The sequence below is a fragment of the Triticum urartu genome, chromosome 2A (assembly GCF_056163025.1).
Source record: "Triticum urartu cultivar PI428250 chromosome 2A, HENAU_Tu73, whole genome shotgun sequence".
NCBI lineage: Eukaryota > Viridiplantae > Streptophyta > Magnoliopsida > Poales > Poaceae > Triticum > Triticum urartu.
The window spans coordinates 244,270,631-244,291,932 of record NC_141874.1 but is presented as its reverse complement, the minus strand read 5'-3'; the positions used below and the strand labels follow the sequence as shown (position 1 = coordinate 244,291,932).

The 21,302-nt window shown below is 48.1% G+C and overlaps 2 protein-coding genes across 3 annotated transcripts; both read left to right on the top strand.

The window, feature by feature from the left end:
• The first annotated feature begins 500 nt into the window (after positions 1 to 500).
• NS1 (Class II aminoacyl-tRNA and biotin synthetases superfamily protein) lies at positions 501 to 21,166 on the top strand. 2 transcript variants are annotated; one of them, XM_048700196.2, is made up of 16 exons: positions 501 to 834; positions 4,504 to 4,572; positions 5,081 to 5,185; positions 8,023 to 8,130; positions 8,648 to 8,785; positions 16,543 to 16,659; positions 18,268 to 18,342; positions 18,901 to 18,978; positions 19,079 to 19,147; positions 19,242 to 19,316; positions 19,443 to 19,526; positions 19,631 to 19,717; positions 20,183 to 20,278; positions 20,360 to 20,434; positions 20,572 to 20,698; positions 20,874 to 21,166. In XM_048700196.2, the coding sequence occupies exons 1-16, from the start codon at positions 526 to 528 to the stop codon at positions 20,987 to 20,989; spliced, it is 1,728 nt and encodes a 575-aa protein (XP_048556153.1). In that variant the 5' UTR covers positions 501 to 525; the 3' UTR covers positions 20,990 to 21,166. The 2 variants fall into 2 exon arrangements, with proteins under 2 accessions (XP_048556153.1, XP_048556154.1); XM_048700197.2 differs by lacking the exon at positions 16,543 to 16,659.
• Positions 8,802 to 11,025, top strand: LOC147984704 (uncharacterized). Its single transcript, XM_087543709.1, has one exon. It carries the CDS (start codon positions 10,346 to 10,348, stop codon positions 11,018 to 11,020), a length of 675 nt encoding a protein of 224 aa, XP_087399835.1. The 5' UTR covers positions 8,802 to 10,345; the 3' UTR covers positions 11,021 to 11,025.
• Positions 21,167 to 21,302: the final 136 nt, after the last annotated feature.

The following is a 21,302-nucleotide window of genomic DNA, read 5'->3' as shown; positions in this document are numbered from 1 at the left end:
TCCTTGCTCGTCTCGTCTTATACTACCACTACAGGAGCACATGTGATTTGATTCCGTACGTTGGCGTTATTTGATTGGATAAAACTACCCATAGTGAAAATAACATAAATAGTAATATCACATATATCTAGATAAAATATATGATATGGCAAGCAATAAATAAGAAAAGTAACGAAAGTGGTAACATAGCTAGTTACTAGTGGTATGAGTAACATCACACATATAAGGTAAGATGAGTCTATAGTCTAATAAATGAAATATTGCATGTTACCACACATATATTACTTCACCTTGTAGAGGTAGTAACAGAGACTATTAACATATGCATCGATTAGCACTGCCGACAAAGGCAGCCAGAGAGAACCACTGAGGAATGCGCAAACCAGGAAGGAAAGCGTAGTATTGTTACGAAGGCGGGTTCCGTGGAATGGAATCACAAAACGGACGGCTCAAAAACCAGCAGATAGGCCGCGCGATAGCGTAAACCCCCCCCCCCCCCCCCCACCCCCAGCTGCTACCTTCGCCATGGCGGCCGCCGCCGCCGCCTGCCGCCTTCTCCGGCTGGCACCGCGCCGTCTCCGGAAACCAAGGCATTCCCTCTTTCCTACGCCACTCGCTCTCTCCTCGGCCTGGCGCCGCTACTGCGCCGCCGCGCCCCCCGTCGCGGCCGCGGCGACGCCGACGGGGGACGCCGTGGGGGAGTTCCGCCGGAGGATCAGGGTGGCGGAAGTGAAGGGCGGGGAGGACCAAGGCGCCGCCTGGGTCGGGAAGGAGCTTACCGTGCGCGGGTGGGTGCGCACCTGCCGCGCCCAGAGGACCGTCACATTCGTCGAGGTATTCTGGCTGGGCGACACTCTTGCTGCTCCTATTGTTGCCAATTTCCATGGTCCATTTTTCTATAGTTTCCAATTGCCATGGACTGCCTTAACTCGCCAGGCGTATAGTTAGCAAATTTGTTTCTGCGCAAATGTTGATGCTATTACCGAAAAAGGCTTTCGCCCCGCTTTATATATAAAGCAATGACCATCAGACAACCGGACCAAGCGATACGAACGCACGCCAACACCACACTCCTCGCACACACCCAAGGCAAGATACAAAGGTGCCGAGCACCACAACACCACCCCAATGACCCCAAACACACTACAGATACACAAGATGAACCGCTTGGAGTCGACGGAGACCAACACCAGGAGCTAGCCACCGTGGAGAGGTGAGCCGGACACGAACGAAACATGGGTTCCAAGACGGTGCCTCCAAGAAGGGGACGGCACCGGAGTGTCGCCACCATCCGATCATGAAGATCAAGTTTTCACCTGGAGTCCGAGAGAAGTGGGAGCACCGCGACGGAGCCTTCAAGAAGGGGAACAGCATCCACGATGCCGCCACCGACAGCCGGTAAAACCAAACAAGTTATGTACCCCGACGCTCACACCCTTCCGGCATACCCATGCTACGCCGAACACCAACATCCATAGTTGAGGAAAGGTCTATCTAGTTTATATGTCCTTAACTTTGGAGGATAGCTTGGTTTCACCTGTTGTCATGGTATGCCTGTATTTCCAGGAAAAATGGACCCTGAGCTTAGAAATATATATTTTCAGAGACTGGGTGACAATGGTTTCTCCAAATAAGATTAGGGACCCTTATATGGCCACTAGAAAGTAAGAGTAACTCTAGCAGACTCCCTACAATTTGGGTCTTTAAAACCTTCTTGCTGCTCCCTTTATAAATTTTGGAAGACTCTGGAGGTTCTGTGCAAAGAGTCTGTAAAACCAAGACTTTATAAATTTGAGCCCGCATGTGGGTGGGAGGGGAAAAATAATCCCCTTCTTCGACCTCTCCAGGCCCCTTCTCCCCACTCCAACGGCAGCGGTCGAATATGCGGCTACAGGCAGGAGGTAATTCAGGTGAAATTTCCTTGCTGCCAACCGCAGGAAGATATAAAGTATACTCTAAAAACTCCTCCCCAGTCTCTAAATATAAAGGCTGGTGGGCTGTTTTAGAGTGCCTTTAAAAAAATTAAGGATAGAGTGAGGTATAGGGAATCTACTAGAGTGGAAAATTGCCCTCTCTTCTTTATAATAGCCATTATTTTAAAGATCGGGGGAATTTAGGGAATCTGCTAGAGTTGCTCTAACAGTGTATTCTCTTTCCACCACATATTGGATAGCTAGCTTGAGTCCCGACTGCTACTTATACGGTTTCTTAGGTGAGTTAGGAGTTTAGAAAATCTTTCCTTGTCCAGCCTTGTGTTAGTCACGAAAGAGACCCTCATTCTCATGCATATTGTCTTTTCACCACACATTTGATAACTAGCCTGACTGCAACTTATTGGGTTTCTTAGGAGAGTTTGGAGTTTGGAAAATCTTTGTAAGGCTAGCCTTGTGCTATGACGAGAGATATCTTCGTCCTCACGCAAATTCTCTTCCCACTCTATTTGATAACTAGCTTGGCTGGCATTTATAGGGTTTCTTAGGTGAGTTAGGAGTTTTGATTTTTTTGTTGTTGACAGTCTTGTGTTAGTCATGAGAGAGGCCCTCATCCTCATGAACTAGTAGAATGATTATATTGGTCTTTGTATACATGATATAACGAATCCAAAGTTCCTCTTACCGTATCACATAAATACATTAGTATGGAGGCTGGACATTTCTTTGGCAAGAGCCCCCTCTTGCACCGTAGGTGAATCTTTGTGGGATTCACATGGTTAACCTTTTGAAACCAAATACATGGAGAAGAGATCAGCTGAAGTAGACAAAGAGGAGACTCTACTCCCCTCCTCCCCTCGCGTCGCTCCCACGAGCGACCGAGCGGGAACCCTAGCCGCCAGCGCAGAGCTCCCCTGCCTACCTCTCCTCCCCTCGCCACCGCCGGGTCGCGTCCCTGGGCAAACTTCGGTTGGTGCTGGTGGCGGCGGGGCTCTATCTCTCCTTCGCGCGTGGCGTGGGGGCTTGGCGCGAGCTGACGAACCAGGGCGGCAGTGCGACGTTGGACAAGGGCGTTGCGGCGCACGGGCGGACTAGGCGGCGTTTCCAGGTGCCGGTCGCGTGCGTGGAGGGCTGGTCGCAGCGGCGGGCGCACTTGGGTCGGCGGCGGCCGATCCAGATCTGGGGCCGGGCCCTGGCGGCGCGGGCCGAGGGTGGTGCGAGCTGCGGGCGTCCGCCACTGCCATGGCTGCGGCTGGTGGGGGTGGAAGTAGTGGCGGATGGACGTGGTGGGGGTGCAAGCTCAGGGTCGGGGACGGCGGCAGCGGCCCGACCAGATATGACCTCGCGGCGGCGCAGGCTGCGGTCGGCTGCCTCGACTGGGCCCGTTTTGGCTGGTTGCGGTGGCGGCGCAGTGGCGGAGGCTCGACCCTCTCCTCCTGCTTCATGGGGTGCTCGGATCTGCGGTTAGCGGCGCGTCCGGCGGGTGTTGTACATTGGCTCGACGCGCTCATCTTTGGCTGGCCACGGGGCCAGGGGCACTTCGGGGAGATGGCAGGGGTGCCTATACGGGTCTTGCTGTCGCCAGGGGTGGTGACGGCAGCCCGGGCCCGGTTCGAGAAATGGTGAGGTGGATGCGGCTTGGCTGGCAGCCGCCGGTGGCCTTCCCCTCGCCCGCTCTGGCCGGCTGGGCCTCGTTCTTGCCCAAAGGTGGCGCTTTGCTGGCAGCAGGGTTGGTGAACCATGGTGTAGGTGGTGGGATGGTCTCGGATGCAGGTGGTGTAGGTGGTGGGATGGTGGGATGGCAACACGGGCTCGTGGGCGGAGCCCGTGGCTCAGGTGCTGCCCGGTGGCCATGGCCATGTTGGCGGCGTGGTGGCCGGAGTGTGACGTTCAGTGGCGGTGGTGCGGCGTTTGTCCCATCTGCCAGTGGCGGCGAACTATGGCAGGGGTGAAAACCTGTTTTGTCTTCAGGCAGTCCGGCAGTGGCAATTGTCGTCCCCTTCTTGAAGACGTCGTCGCGGCTCTCGTCGCCCACCGTGTAGCTCTGGGGGAAACCTTGATCCTTGGATCGGGTGGCGGCGGCACTATGGTGTCGTGACCTACCTGAAGGCGCCGCCTTGGAGCTCACGGTTTGTCATATGCGGCTTCGTCTCCTCACGGTGGCGTGTTCACGATGGAGGACCTTGGTAGCTTGTAGTCTTAGGGGGTGGTGTTGCTGCGCTCAGCTCCTATGTATCCGGCCTTGGGTGTGTGCATGTGTTGGGGTGGCGTGTGTTTGTATCGGGTTGTCGATGATCGTTGCTTTATATATAAAGCGGGGCGAAAGCCTTTTTCGGTAAACATTGACTACTAATATATTTAGAACTATATAGTTCAACTATGTAAAATAATGTAGCTGGACTTGCAAAGTACTTTGAGAATATTTATTTTTATTCATTTGCTAGCATGATTATAAACTTGGCCAATGTGTTGCATTAGTGACTGAAAAATTAATGCAACTTATTTTTGTCAACGATGGAGTATTACTATTTTTCTTCAAGGGTCTAATAAATCCTGAAACTATATTACTCAGGTTAATGATGGATCTTGCTTGTCCAATATGCAATGTGTGTTAACTCCTGAAACAGAAGGCTATGACCAGGTACACACTTGTCTACTTGCTCGATCTAGAAGATAGAACGTGTTCTATTACTAAACTGTAACTGTTTGGAGGTGCATAGTGTAAATGCTGTTTACGCTATGCATCTTCCATTATTCTTATTGCCAGGAAAAATATGTTGATCAATGCAATGGTTACATTGTGAAAACAGCTGGGCTTACTCTGATATTTGCTCTATGCCACCAACAAATCTTAATCAGATTGGCAATACTTCTGTTATATATTTTAATATCCACTTGGACAAGGACACAGTAACTTAAAGAATAAAGAGTTACTGACATGCCTCCAGCATGCACGTCAACTCTGGGCTTGTTGTGCATAGTAAACTTTATTTGAATGGGATAAAGTAGTGAAGAACTACCCATAATTTTGGATGTTGTGATCTGTCAATTTTGTCTATGCTTCTTATTATACATAGAAGTAGTTGCTGTTAATGCGTAAATGATTGTAATACATTTCACTGGTTAATCTTTTCGTTGATGGATGTCAGATAGACTCTATCAATACAGGGGCCTCAGTGTTAGTGGATGGAGTTGTAGCAAGCAGCCAAGGCGGTAAGCAGAAAGTGGAGCTAAAGGTTTCAAAGATCATTGTGGTAAGTGTTTCATTCTGCTTATTTTTCTTTACTTTTCCTTTTTGCAGTGCATGCCTCCAAAATTTTGGCCTAAGTTCTGCATTTCTGCTTGAACGTCAATACTTCCTATTTTGCACGGGAAATAGTTGCTAAGTACTACCTCTGTTCTGGTTTATTAATCCCCATCGTATTTTGGGCCAAAGTTTGATCACATATTTGATTAGCAAAACATTAATGCATGTCATAAAAAAATATTGTTGGATTCGTATTTGAATGTAGTTTCCATTGATATTATTTTTGCTACGCATAACTTATATTTTATTAGTTAAAGTTATGGTCAAAATATGACCCAAAATACGAGGGGGACTAGTAAGTTACGATGTCTCTTTCGAATGGTAATGTCGCTAATAAGGATTGTTACAGCCAAGTTGTTACGTGCACAAATATAGGATTAGGTAATATTCTAGTAATAAATATGTATTATTTAAAATTGGGAGGAGAGTTATTTAGATAGGAAATAGAGAGGATTAGAATTAGAGATCAAAACTGTATCCTTTGATTGTTACTTAGGTTTCTAGTTGTATGAGGGACATCTGGCAGACTCTACTAGTCTGTCGCTGAACTACTCGTGGGATTTAACAAGAAATAGCCTAAACAGAGGATGATCATGAAAGATTTCCGTCAACTTTAAATAAACGTTTCATGTCAGCCAGAACATGGCGGCTAGGGTTTATACCTGGATACAGGAAGGTGAGCTCTACCTGCCCAGATCCGCGGCTTAAATAGCCTAACAAGCGGTAAAAGAAGAGAAATGCACTGAAAAGTAAAAGTGGAGCTACAGTGCTCCTTGACGGATTTTAAACAGGGACGGGTGAAGCCTTGTGAGCCGTTGGATGCTTGATGAAGGGTGAAGGAGCATAGTAACTCGTCGAACTGGTACGCTGTCATTGGATGCTAATTGGACGGCATAGGTGAGTCGAAGATGGCGTGCTCCAGCAGGTGTCCAGAATGTTCAGTTAGAAACAGTAAAACTGTCGAATTTTCAGTCAAGACCACAGGGGCCTGGCAATTCCGCCTTCTCGAGCTCAGACTTGTCCACTAGGCTGAAATCCTGGAAAGGCCTTATGAATGAAAGTTGAGTCTTCCCATGTAGCTTGTTCTTGAGGCAAGTTCTTCCACTTAATCAACCATTGCAGCACTGGTATGCTGATTTCTCCCTGCACCCTTGGTATGCTCTTTCTCTCCAGCAAAGCTTCAGGCTCAATGAGAATTGTGCCATCTGGGTTGAGCAGGGGCAGTTATGGGTTTGGTACGACTGCCGCACCAAGGTGCTTCTTTAATTGGTTCACATGGAAGGTGTCATGTAATTTGCAATTATCTGGAAGGAGTAACCTATAGGAGACAACACCCACTTTTGTCAGTACTCTAAATGGCCCATAGTACTTGGGAGTGTAACTTCAAGTGTTTGTGAATGCTGGGAGATGTGTGACTGTAAGGTTGGAGTTTTATAGACCATGTCTCTCACTGGCAGCACTCGTTCCACTCTTTTCTTGTCTGCGAAGTATTTCATTCTTTCATTAGCTTTCAGAAGATTTTGCTTGTTGGCAATTTCTTCCCGAGTGAGAGTAAAATTTGGTGTTTGCTCAGGAGGATATAAGGCTGCTTCAGCAATCATGTTTGGAGGTCTACCATACACAGCTCGGAATGGTGTCATTTTGAGGGATGTGTGGTAGCTTGTGTTGTACCACCACTCAGCAAGAGATAGCCAATTGTTCCACTTAGTTGGTTGTGCAAAGGCCATACACCTTAAGTAATTTTCCAAGCGTTGGTTTACTCTTTCTGTTTGGCCATCAGTTTGTGGATGGTATGATGTATTGAAGTGGAGTTTGACATCCATTGCTTTAAACATTTTCTGCCACAGAGCACTAGTAAAAATCCTGTCTCTGTCTGTCACAATCACACAAGGAAGCCCATGTAATTTAAAGATGTTGTCAATGAAAGCTCTTGCCACAGATAGGGGAGTAATTGGGCGAGTTATTGCTACAGATAGGAAATGATTTACCCAGGTTTGGGCCCTCCGGGAGGAGTTAAGACATTACTCCTTCCATTGATGGTTGTATTGCTCGAGTACTCAACGACAATCGGGAGGATCGCCGAGAGATCATTTTCCTGGGTTAAAAGCTCTCAACCTTGGCGATCGACAAGAAGAGGATGGTGGTAGCTGTGAACCCTAGCTGTAGGATGATCTGGAATGTGTTGGATTACCCGAGAAGGACCCCAGCTTGCCTTATATACCTGGCTGAGCTAGGGTTACATGGCGGGGGTCGGATGGCCGGTGGGCGCGCGCCACTTGGTCCCGCCAGACTATGCCGTGCGCCGGTGACTTCCTGCTTCGGTGTCTCCCAAGTTGATGCGGCCCGGGTTGATGCTTGGGCCCAAATGGCTGACTTGGCACCTTGATAGAAGGCATGGCCGCGGTACCTGGCTGGCGTCCCTGCTGGCATGCCCGTGTGGCATCCCCTCGTCACTAGCTATTAGTATATTATCTCCCTCCTTTGTCCTCACTAACCAATGTTCTACTACCCAATCTACTAGGCCGCACTGTCTGCCCATCTTTAGTGGTGGTTACCCAGTTTGTTTCATAAGTGAAGCCTCCTATGATGAGTAATTTTTTTGATGAATTTTAAGTTGTAAAGACTTTGTCCTCTTCGCTATGTTTAGGAAACTCTGATGAACTGATAATGTTGATTGTTCATCCGCAGTTGCCTTGTTGTTTTGTCAGGTTGTAGACAAAAATCACAGATAAACTTCTATTTTTCTTTTGTATTCTGATATATTTTTACCTTTTCATCTTGTAGATTGGGGAGAGTGATCCCACATCTTTTCCTATACAGAAGAAACGAGCATCAAGAGAATTTCTGAGGACTGTGGCACATCTCCGTCCTCGGACAAACACTTTTGGTGCAGTATGGTCTTACTCATTGCTCGCTCTTCCATTTTTCTGGTTCTTTTCCTTATTCTTGAGGAATTACCAAATTTGATAATGTTTTGACTTTTGTGTTCAGTTTAGAGATGCACAAGCCATGAGTCGTAGATATTATTTATGCCCTTTTGTTCCATTACTTGACCACAGACTTGCCTGCTGTTTCTATTAAATCAGCTTATAAGCTAGTATGCAAGTTATAGCATGGTTAGTTATGCAAAGAATTCAGAATAGGCGACTATATGTAGTCCTGCTGAGCAGTTTAACAAATTTAGCAATGCAAACCATTTGTAGGACTGCAACAGATACGACAAGGCAATGTGTGTGATTCTCTTGTTTTTATTGATAGTTTTATGTGTTAACACAAAATGAATTCTGGTTTGGAGCATGTCTTTCTTACGATGCAGTTACAGATAGAAGATGCTAGCTAGGGCTTCTATGCTTCTTCCCTATATAAATTTCTAAGGTGGATTTCTTACCGACGTTTGGTGCTCATTTAGGTGGCAAGAGTAAGAAATGCTCTGGCATATGCAACTCATAAATTTTTTCAAGACAGTGGATTTATTTGGGTATCAAGCCCTATTATTACTGCCTCAGATTGTGAAGGAGCGGGGGAGCAGTTCTATGTCACTACTTTGGTTAGTATTTCTTCAATAAGCTTCTATAGATAGATTAGGTGTGTTTTAAAACTTCTTGTGTGGAATGTTGCTCACCAAGTGTTTCTGAGTGCTGATTTGTTGTGTTCATATCTAGTATCTAGTGTCTAATATACCTAAGAAGTTCATCCCCGATCCCCACTATCTTAATTTTCTTAAAACATGCAGCCTATCCACCTTATCACACATGCCCCACACATGCCACCTCCCATTTAAATGCACATGCAAGTCATCCACATCATCAAGTGCATGCAACCAATCAATGTTTCACTTTCCAATTTCCACCACACGCACGCCCTCCACATCATCAAGCGTCATGCAACCATTCAACTTTCCACTTTCCACCACATGCAAGCCCTCGACATCATCAAGCACATGAAAACCCTCCACATCATTATTTTTTATTTTTATGTTTCAACAATAAATAATTGAACCTGAATGTCACAAGACAATATAACATGCATCCATCCTCCATTTACTTCTAAGTTGAATGTGGTGCAGTACTATTCTCATATATTATAATTTTATTTTTGATAAGGTCATTGCTAAAAAATTCCGCAGCAACGTGCATGGGGTTATCTAGTTGTAATAATATTTACCGCCAAACTGAATGAGTTTTTTTAGTATTAAGCGCAAGCAATAAACTATTTAGGTTTGTTAGTTGGCTTATCCTCATGTACAGAATATACATGTTGTTTTCGTTATTTTCGTACCTTTGTAGCTGATTAGAAAAACTTCACATTGTGTTAGCAGTGATGGAAGTAGATGATCTTTGCAACTGGAATTAGCGCCCAAATGATAACGTCTGTTGCACCAGAGGGGATTATCCCCGTGCTAACGTTTGGTGTTTTCTGAACAAGTCTTATTGCTTGACTAAAAAAAGGCTGTGACTTATTCCGTATGCAACTAGGATAAGACTAGGACCAGCTAACTGAGTACCACTAGGGAACACCCTAACCAATATGGAGGACTTTGCTGATTCTGACTTTGACTAGGGCTATTACTATGACTTGGAAGCTTGTTCCACTGCTTCTGGTGCTAACTCTCGCTGAGGTTGACACTGGTAGATCTTTCCCAAGAGCATTCACAATAGAAGTGCAAGATAATCACTGAATGAGTGTCATGTGGGGCCAGCCCTATAGGCGCAAGGGACCTGCACGGGCCGGCCCTGCACCTGCCTAAAAATATGTCCTAGTTTAATTATAGTTTTTTTTAGATTAGGAGTATTGGTATTAGTTGGAAAGGTTTAGCCCCGTAGAAGGTTACCCTGCCAACACCCAATTGTAATAGGAGTCTATAATCTGGTCTTGTAATTAGGCTATATATAACCAGCCCTTGGATAAACGCAAGCAGAAAATAACCTACAACCTCACCTCCTTGCTCCTGCGTCACGGCGCCCCTCCTCAACCCTCTTCTCCAACCATAGGCCGGCGAGGGCCTCGCCCTCGCCCTCGTCCTCCTACAACCCACGACTACAACCTGCGCAGCAATCAGCCAGGCCGTGACAACTTGGTATCAGCTTCCTCGTCGATCCCAGCGGCCATGTCTCCGCCACCGCCGCCGGTGCCCCTGCCGCAAACCCTAGCAGACCTCGCGACCAAACAGCATGAGGATCATGAGGCCGTGGTCGCCACTTTGAACAGCCTCTCGGAGAACCACACCGCTCGGACAGAGCGCACCGAGGACCGCGCCACCCTCCAGTCCATCGCCGAGACGCTCAAAACCCTCCAGGGCCAGCTGGCGGACACTTCACAGCAGCAGCGTGCGCAGAACCTGGCCCTCCTTCGGCTGGAAGACAAGGGCACGCCTCAATTGGGTGGTATCGGGCTCCTGCGGCCCCTAGATGCGCCGTCCCACACCGGGGTCCCGGCCGATCTGGCGGATCGGGCTCAGCGCCTCTACAAGATTGATTTTCCCCTCTTTGACGGGGCCAGCGCTTCGCGGCCATGGCTGACACGCTGCAATCTCTTCTTCCTCGGGCAGCGAACGCCGGAGTCGGATAAGACGTGGCTCGCCACATACCATCTCACCGATGTCGCCGCATTATGGTATGGCCACCTCGAGACTAAGCTGGGCCATCAGCCGTCCTGGACCGAGTTTCAAAAACTGATCGCCAACCACTTTGGACCGCCGACCCGCGCCAACCCCATTGGCGATAAGGTGACCTGTCGGGGACTCCTTCAGCAGGCTGCGAGACAAGGAGCGTTTCGTTGTTGATCTGCATGCCATTCCATTGGGCGGGTTTGACATCGTCCTGGGTACACGATTCCTCAAAACTCTTGGGCCAATTCTCTGGGATTCACTACGCGTGTGGATGTCGTTTTGGCACTCGGATCACCGTGTGGAGTGGTCGGGCCTCGGCTCCCTTGGATGGCATGCCCACCTACATGCGTGGGAAGGCAAGGACCTTCTGGACAGCCTGCTGGCCACTTTCACCGATGTTTTCGCCGACCCACAGGGCCTGCCGCCGCAGCGCGCACATGACCATCATATTCATCTTATTACCGGGACACCGCCGGTTGCTGTCCGTCCCTACCGCTACCCAACGATTCAAAAAGATGAACTGGAGCGCCAATGTTCAGAGATGTTGGCTCGCGGTCTGATCCGTCCTAGTTTTTCTGCATTTTCATCCCCCGTTCTACTCGCCAGAAAGGCCGACGGGACTTGGCGTTTATGTATCGACTACCATGGTCTCAACCTTGTCACCATCAAGGACAAGTTTCCAATTCCTGTTGTCGATGAACTTCTGGATGAACTCAAGGGCGCCCGCTTTTTCACCAAATTGGATCTCCGGTCGGGTTACCACCATGTTCGGATGGCCCTTGAGGATATCCACAAGACGGCATTCCGCACACATGAGGGCCTCTTTGAGTTTGTGGTGATGGCCTTTGGTTTGACAAATGCCCCAGCGACGTTCCAAGCACTCATGAATGGCGTCCTCCGTTCCTACCTTCGTCGGTTTGTGCTTGTGTTCTTCGATGATATCTTGATCTACAACTCGTCCTGGTCGGATCACCTACGTCATGTCAAGCTCGTTTTGGAGGCTATGCGCACACATCAACTGTTTCTCAAGCGCTCCAAGTGTTCCTTTAGGGAGGAAACCATGGCTTATCTGGGACACGTCATCTCCGTTGCAGGAGTTGCCATGGACAGCGACAAGGTTCTAGCCGTGGTAGACTGGCCGGTTCCACGCACTGTCCGCGCTGTGCGTGGTTTCTTAGGACTGGCAGGATACTACCGCAAGTTCATCTGGGATTTTGGCACCATTGCAGCTCTCCCCTCACGGCGCTCCTCAAGAAAGATGGATTTCTTTGGACGCCTGCAGCGACTATCGCCTTTGAAGCCCTCAAGAAAGCTCTTACCACCGCCCCTGTGCTTCAGCTGCCGGATTTTGCAGTTTCATTCATTGTGGAGTGTGATGCATCTGGATCTGGTTTTGGGGCAGTCCTGCATCAAGGTGGCGGCCCTATTGCCTATTTCAGCAAAACCATTGCTCTGCATCATGCTTCTCTTGCCGCTTATGAGCGGGAGCTCATTGGTCTGGTGCACGCCGTGCGCCACTGGCGGTCCTATCTTTGGGGACGTGCATTTGTCGTCAAAACTGACCACTACAGCCTGAAGTTTTTGCTGGACCAACGCCTCGCTACCATTCCACAGCATCATTGGGTGGGCAAGCTGTTGGGGTTCGACTTCACGGTGGAATATAAACCGGGTTGCCAAAACATCGTCGCCAATGCTCTTTCTCGCCGTGATGCTCCTGCCGGCCAGGCACTCGCCATCTCCGGACCTTCTTTTGATCTGTTTGAAGCTCTCCGTCAGGCAGCACACACGGACCCGACGCTTGTCACTTTTCGGGAACAATTAGAATCTGGTGAGTTAGGACAGCCTTGGGCTCTCGTTGATGGTGTTGTTACCTTCCAACAACGGGCTTATGTGCCACCCGCGTCGCCGCTGCTCAGGGAGGTCCTGGCTGCAGCCCATGATGCGGGCCATGAAGGTATCCAGAAGTCACTTCATCGTCTTTGCCGAGATTTCCATCTGCCGCAAGCAAGGTGTGTCGCCCCCGATTTGACCGTACACTAATCATACACGCAAATGTGTGCGATCAAGATCAAGGACTCACGGGAAGATATCACAACACAACTCTAGACACAATTTAAAATAATACAAGCTTTATATTACAAGCGAGGGGCCTCTAGGGCTCGAATACATAAGCTCGAATACAAACAAGTCAGCGGAAGCAACATTATCTAAGTACAAACATGAGTTAAACAAGTTTGCCTTAAGAAGGCTAACACAAAAGTAGCAACAATCGAAAAGGCAAGGCCTCCTGCCTAGGACCTCCTAACTACTACTCGTAGTCCAACTCCATGTAGAATCATCCTTGGGATCCCTCTGGCTCCTGGACTCCATCATATGATCGCAATAACCGGGAAAGGGGGGAAAAGAAATAGCAAAGCAACTGTGATTACTCGTCCAAAGTACTCGCAAGCAAGGATCTACACTACATATGCATTGGTATCAATGAAATGGGTAGTATCTGTGGACTGAACTGCAGAATGCCAGAATAAGAGGGGGATAGCTAGTCCTATCGAAGACTACGCTTCTGGTAGCCTCCATCTTGAAGCAGTAGATGAGAGTAGATGGTAAGTTAACCAAGTATCATCGTATAGCATAATCCTACCCGCCGATCCTCTCCTCGTCGCCCTATGAGAGAACGATCACCGGGTTGTATCTGGCACTTGAAAGGGTGTGTTTTATTAAGTATCCGGTTCTAGTTGTCATAAGGTCGAGGTACAACTCCGGGTCGTCCTTTTATCGAGGGGCACGACTATTCGAATAGATAAACTTCCCTGCAGGGGTGCACCACATTGCCCAACACGCTTGATCCCTTTGGCCGGACACACTTTCCTGGGTCATGCCCGACCTCGGAAGATCAACACGTCGCAGCCCCACCTACGCACAACAGAGAAGTCAGCACGCCGGTCTAAATCCTATGCGCGCAGGGGTCTGGGCCCATCGCCCATTGCACACCTGCACGTTGCGTACGTGGCCGGAAGCAGACCTAGCCCCCTTAATACAAGCGCAGGCTTACGGTCCAATCCGGCGCGCGCCGCTTAGTTGCTGACGTCAAGAAGGCTTCGGCTGATACCACGACGTCGAGTGCCCATAACTGTTCCCGCGTAGTTGGTTAGTGCGTATAGGCCAGTGGCCAGACTCAGATCAAATACCAAGATCTTGTTAAGCGTGTTATTTTGAAGTAACCGCGAACGCCGACCAGGGCCAGGCCCACCTCTCACCCAGGTGGTCTCAACCCGCCCTGTCGCTCCGCCACAAAGAAACAATCGGGGGCCGTCGGGAACCCAGGCCCATCACTACCGGGATGGAACCACCTGTCCCTTCAGCCCCCACATTGGAATCACTTGCGGGTACTCTACGAGCCGACCCGACTTTAGTCATCACATGTATCATATATTATGTATATAAGTATATACCCGTGATCACCTCCCGAGTGATCACGGCCCGGTAGTATAGCATGGCAGACGGACAAGAATGTAGGGCCACTGATGGAAAACTAGCATCCTATACTAAGCATTTAGGATTGCAGGTAAAGGTAACAACAGTAGTAGCAAAGACAGGCTATGCATCAGAATAGGATTAACGGAAAGCAGTAACATGCTACACTACTCTAATGCAAGCAGTAGAGGGAAGGAATAGGCGATATCGGGTTGATCAAGGGGGGGGGGGGCGCTTGCCTGGTTGCTCTGGCAAGGAGGGGTCGTCAACAACGTAGTCGATCGGGGCACTAGCAGCGGTGTCAGTCTCGTAGTCTATCGAGGAGAAGAGGGGGAAGAAACAATGAATACAATGCAAACAGATGCATATCGATGCATGACAAGACAAGTATGCCCTAACGCAGTAGGAGGAGATACCGGTGAAGGGGGGAAGCATCCGGGAAAGTATCACCGGTGTTTCGCGTTTTCGGACAGATGAACCGAAGGGGGAAAGTTGCGTGTTCGCTATGCTAGGGATGTGTGGCGGACGAATGGGCTACGTATCCAGATTCGTCTCGTTGTTCTGAGCAACTTTCATGTACAAAGTTTTTCCATCCGAATTTAAAAAAGGATTTAATCATTTTCTAGAATTAACGGCATATATGATGTCATCATGATGTCAGTGGTCAACTCTGACCGTTGACTGGTCAAACTGACACGTGGGTCCCACTGGTCATTGACTGTTTATCTAATCAGACAATTAAGGTTAGTTAACAGGGTTAATTAGATTAATTAATCACAATTAATTTAGTTAATTAAATTTTATTTTTAACTATTTTTTCCTTTTCTTTTTCCTTTTAATAAAAGGGGCGTGGGGCCCATATGTCATAGGCCTAGAGGGCCATATCGGGCGAGGGCGACGGGTTACGGGCGCGACCCGATCGGGCGCCCAGGGGCACGCGGGCGCGGGCGCTGGCGGCCAGGAGCCAACGCACGCTCGCGAGGGGTGGTCGGGCGGCGCACGAGCGCCAGTGGTGAGCGGGACGGTAGGGCCGTTGGCCATGACGAGCTAGTCAGGGAGCGGGGTCCTCGAGCGGCGCAGCGAGGCAGTGGCTGAAGTGGGAGCTAGACGGGCGCCGCGGACAGGGGTGGAGGGCGCGACGGGCTCGGCTCGCCGCTCGACTCGCACGGCGAGCGGTAGCGGCAACTGCAGCAGAGGGCGGTGGTGTTGGCGGACATGCATGGCGCTGTCAGGCCGGCGAGCGGGCGAGCCCGTGTGGCGTGGCCGCAATCACGGCGCGGGGCGGACGGCGAAGACGGGGCTGGGCAAGGCCTGGACGCGGTGCGCGCGGCCGGAGTGCGTGCGGGACGGTGGTGGCCGCGAGCGGGCGCGGGAGCGCGTGCGCGACAGAGAGGGGAAGGCGGGGAGGTGTTCCTCACCCCTGATGTAGAGGTGCGAGCGGCGTGGCTCGAGGAGGCTGGCGGGGTAGGGGCGACGGGACGGAGGAGCACGGTGTTGGAGCGGCGGGGCAGCACCGGGCGGCATCAGGCTCGGCGAGGCGGCGCCGGGCGTCAGCGATGACGCGGGGCCTGGGGCGACGCGTCCAGATCGGGGAGAGGGGGCGCCAAGGAGAGTGGAGGGATCGGGGAAGGATGTGGGGTGGGTTGTGGGGTAGTTAGGGTTTGGGTGTGGGGGTTTAGGCCAGTGGGTAGCGGGTGGGCCGGCTGGAGTAGCCAGTTGGGCCACGACCCTGTGTGTGTGTGTGGGGGGGGGGGGTTCTGTTAACCTTTTATTTTTATTTTGTTTCTCTTTTTTTAGTTTTTAATAGTTCTGTAAATATATTGTTAGTACCTAAATTAGTTTTATTAAATACACCACTGCCACAAAAAGTTTAACCCCAAATAAAATAGTTTAACATTTTATTAACTACCAAAGTTATTTAAATAATTGCTTATGCTGCAGTTTATTTATTTTTAGAGTATTTAAACATTTTATAAAAATGGGGTTTCTCCACCATTACTACTTATGATTTATCTGGCACAACCCGAACATTTTAGTTATTAAACTTGAAAACTTTTATTGTTTGCTTGATTTTGAATTTGAATTTGAATCAGTTTCGAACTAACACGTGATTAGCAACAGTAATCGAAGTGACGTGGCATCATTAGCAGGGGGTTGCTGTAGCTTAATTATCCGGGCATCACACAAGGGCAGAACTTCAGCAGTATATTCGTGCTTGTCAGGTTTGTCAACGCAACAAGACGGAGCAGCTTCATCCAGCCGGCATATTGCAGCCCTTGACAGTGCCATCTCGTGTTTGGGAAGACATCTCCATGGATTTCATTGAGGCACTTCCGAAGGTGGGCGGCAAAAGTGTGATACTGACCGTCGTGGACCGTTTCTCCAAGTATGCGCATTTCATCCCCTTGGCGCATCCGTACACTGCGGAGTCCGTTGCTAAGGCCTTCTTCTCCAATATTGTCCGACTCCACGGGTTTCCCACATCCATCGTTTCGGACAGGGATGTGGTTTTCACTTTGGGCTTTTGGAAGGCTCTGTTTGCCGCCGCGGGGACGCGCTTGCACATGAGTTCGGTCAATCGCGTCATCACCATGTACCTTTGTTGCATAAGTTGGGATCGCCCCCGGCAGTGGCTCCAATGGTTGCCTTGGGCGGAGTACTGCTACAACACTTCGTACCACTCGGCGTTGAAGGACACTCCTTTCCAGGTGGTTTATGGACGGGATCCCCCATCATTGCGGGACTATACGCCGGGCGAGATTCGCAATCAGGCGGTGGGACGGCAGATCGTCGACCGCGATCAGTTCTTACTCGACATCCGTGAGTGTCTCCTTCAGGCAGCACAACAGTACAAGCATTACTATGATGATAAGCATCGGGCCCTTTCTTTTGATGTTGGAGAGTGGGTTTGGCTCCGTCTTCCGCACCGCACCGGCCGACGGCATTCCTTGGAGTAGGCGCCAAAGGGATATTGGCTCCCAAATATTATGGGCCTTTTGAAAGTCCTCGCTAAAATCGATATGGTTGCTTACCGTTTGGAGCTGCCCCCACGCGCCCGCATTCACAATGTCTTCCATGTCGGGTCCTGAAGAAGTACCATGGTCCACCGCCGGAAGTTCCACCGATGCTTCCATCTCTGTTTCAGGGTCGAGTACATCCAACCCCTGTCCAAGCATTGCGTGCTCGTATTGCTCGCGGTGTCCAGCAGGTGCTCATTCACTGGGAGGGCCAGCCGGCGTCTGCTGCTTCATGGGAGGATGTTACAACCTTCCGCGAACGTTATCCAAGCTTCCAGCTCGAGGACGAGCTGTTTCAGAATGGAGGGGGAGATGTCATGTGGGGCCAGCCCTATAGGCGCAAGGGACCTGCACGGGCTGGCCCTGCACCTGCCTAAAAATATGTCCTAGTTTAATTATAGTTTTTTTTAGATTAGGAGTCTTGGTATTAGTTGGAAAGGTTTAGTCCCGTAGAAGGTTACCCTACCAACACCCAATTGTAATAGGAGTCTATAATCTGGTCTTGTAATTAGGCTATATATAGCCAGCCCTTGGATCAATAAACGCAAGCAGAAAATAACCTACAACCTCACCTCCTTGCTCCTGCGCCACGGCGCCCCTCCTCAACCCCCTTCTCCAACCATAGGCCGGCGAGGGCCTCGCCCTCGTCCTCCTACAACCTGCGCGGCAATCAGCCAGGTCGTGACAGAGTGCACTACTAGATCGGTGGGTATTTGTCATTTGTTCATTTTCGAACGAAACCCAAGTTCTCAGTTATGATGATGTCAGGTTATTGCACTATTGTCGGTCTACACATATTTTGTTATCCATATCTGAAAAGATGGTTTTCCATTGAATGATGAGACGCTCTATACTTTGGCATTTTACTACTTGTTTTTCCTCATATAATCGTGTTTAAATTGTTTGATTTTATTTCCTTCTGCATTGCAGCTTTCAAATAGTGCTGAAGGAGGCTGCCTAGTCAACAGCATTCCTTCGAAGGATGGAAGGGTCGATTGGTCACAGGTAGTGGTCAAATGTCAAGCACCCTTTACTCCCTATAAGCAATTTTTTTTTCAAGAAAACGCATGAGAGTGTGCGTTTCTTTCATTGTAAAGAGAGAGTTGTAGTTACATTCCTCCTAGGAGGCTGTTACAAAAACTGAATTAATGGACGTCCCAAGTCTGGGGGGTAATGGCTTTGAGCCCTAGCGCGCCCGCGTTTGCCCAAAAGGCGGCCTCTTCCTTGATCTTCGCTAGGAGGGTGTTCACGGATGGGCACGCTCCGTTGAAGATGCAGTCGTTGCGGTGCTTCCATATCATCCAGGGGACGAGGAGGGTCACGGTACCTAGGCCCTTGCGCATGGGCGTTGGGGTGGAGTGTCGCGCCGATTGCCACCAGTCCAGAAGCGAAGGCTCGTTGTCTGGCGGGGTACACGCCTATAAGCAATTTTTTATCTGTATCATTCTGGTGATGTATGCTATTGCACATGCTGTTTGATTTAACTGCTGTTCATGTAATCTTAATGCTTTCAATGTTTTGTCTTTTCCTTTAACAATGGTTATTTGCATCCACATATGCTAGGATTTCTTCTGCAAACCAGCATTTCTGACGGTGTCTGGACAACTGAATGGCGAAACATATGCTTCAGCTCTATCTGATGTAACTTCTGTCTGCCTGATTTGTTTGAAACAGCTAACACTGTAGTTCTTGCCAGCTGTAACCAATCTTCTCATTTCCTTGTGGTCACCCCTTTCTACAGATTTACACATTTGGTCCCACATTTAGGGCTGAAAATTCAAACACTTCAAGGCATTTGGCTGAATTTTGGGTATTTAAACATTCTTCTACATTTGTATTTTGAGAATCTTACATTTGTGAACATTGAATTTACAGCTTTTTTTGTGTCATGTGTTCTGGGGAAGATGATTGAGCCTGAACTTGCCTTTGCTGATCTAAATGATGACATGGCGTGTGCAAGTGCATATCTCCAGTATGTAGTAGGTGCCCTTGTCTATAGCATGTTGCTTGATACTTTGTGCTTCAGATATGGATGCTCCATGTTTATTTTCAAGCAGATGTCTACACTTACATCATTTACCTAATTACTGTTCTGTTTGATGCAGGTAAAGTATATTCTTGAGAACTGCAAAGAAGATATGGTTTTTTTTGATACGTGGGTTGAGAAAGGGATCATAGATAGACTAAATGTATACATCTTATTTATAGCTTCCTTCTGTTGTTACATATATGGAAGTGGTGTGTATGTCTTTGCTTACAACTGCTGAAATATTGATATGTTTCTTGCTCCCAGAATGTAGCTGAGAAAAACTTTGTTCAGATGTCATATTCTGATGCTATCAAGCTACTTATTGGGTCCAACAAGAAATTCGAGTTCCCGGTAATTCATGACTTACATCAATAATGTTCTCATTGTTACCTACAGTACAATTTTGGAACTTAGATTCATTGATAGTCTATGGAAGTTCAAGCAAATGCTTTTGTATAATTAAAAATTGGTTGCATACTTAGCTTGTTTATTGCCAACTCATGGGATTGTAGTTGGGGTACGCTGTCTTTCTGGCTTCAGTGTTGGATGAAATCGCCATGTTAATGTTGAATGGATAAATTTTGTTTGCTTGTTATTGAGGATGATGTGTTCCATTCGTATTAGTATGTGCAAAATTATCTGTCTTTCTGCTTGTACAGACTTAAGCTCCACATACTGCAAAGTCTTGTTGTATCTTTATTTATATTTTAATGCCCTTTTCTTGAGCAAGCAAGGGTGAAAAGCAGAAATGCTAGTGATTATTATTACATATAACTGAAAAGGATCTTTCTGATTCTTCTGAAATACCTTCCACAGGTAAAGTGGGGGTTGGATCTGCAAAGTGAGCATGAAAGATATATCACAGAAGTCGCATTTGGTGGCAGTCCTGTAATAATTAGAGATTATCCAAAGGTTTGTAATGCACACTTTGCAGTATTTAACTGGTTCAGCAAGAATTTAATAATATCTTAAATTAACTGGCATCGTCTTTAGGAAATCAAAGCTTTCTATATGCGACAAAATGATGATGGGAAAACAGTTGCGGCAATGGATCTATTGGTTCCTCGGGTAAGCCCATAAGCAAAACCTGAAACATCGCATCCTAGTAAACTTGTTAGTATATGAACGAATCAAGTTCAAGAGAAGCTTTTATGAATTTGAAGGAATAACTTTGTCATCATATTTTATGTTGTGTTCAATTTCAGGTAGGTGAACTTATTGGAGGAAGCCAAAGAGAAGAACGACTTGATTACCTTGAAGGTCGGCTGGATGAATCAAATCTTAACAAAGATAGCTACTGGTGGTATTTGGATCTGCGACGATATGGATCAGGTTAAGTATCGCAACCATGCAGAAGTTGATAACATCTGACAGTGCAATTATCTTGCTTTTTGTTTGTTTGTTTGTAGCAGATGATTCCAAAATTCGTAGGTAGCTATATCCTTAGTGTAGCCTGCTTTTTGTTCTTGTGATGGGAGCTAACGAACTTGAACCTTTCCTGTTACAGTTCCTCATGCTGGTTTTGGCCTTGGATTTGAACGGCTTGTACAGTTTGCAACCGGAATAGACAACATCAGAGATGCCATTCCATTTCCCAGGGTTCCTGGTTCTGCAGAGTTTTAGCACTTGAAGAGTGCGTGTATAATCTCTAAAAGCATTCTTGCCTTGGACTGGAGAAAACCTTACGTTGATTTGTTCATTGTAAAGAGTTTACCTGACTGATTTATAATCTGCAGGAGTGTACTGTATCAGCAAATTCCCTTTGCAAATTCGTTGAATGCTGGGATTTTAGTCGATGAATTCTTTGTGTACGTTCCCATTCAGTAAACAGACAATTTTGCCTTGGGGACTGATACCAGACTCGTTATGATAGCCACTTTTAACCTGTTGTCTGGTTCTGCCATAACACTCAAAAGATTCACCTTGAAGGAAGCAT

Coding starts and splice junctions, on each gene's coding strand:
- NS1 (XM_048700196.2), top strand. CDS start 526: ATGGCGGCCGCCGCCGCCGCCTGCCGCCTTCTCCGGCTGGCACCGCGC. Junction 4,573..5,080: donor AAACAGAAGGCTATGACCAG/GTACACACTTGT, acceptor GATGGATGTCAG/ATAGACTCTATCAATACAGG. Junction 8,786..16,542: donor AGTTCTATGTCACTACTTTG/GTTAGTATTTCT, acceptor CGTGCTTGTCAG/GTTTGTCAACGCAACAAGAC.
- LOC147984704 (XM_087543709.1), top strand. CDS start 10,346: ATGTCTCCGCCACCGCCGCCGGTGCCCCTGCCGCAAACCCTAGCAGAC.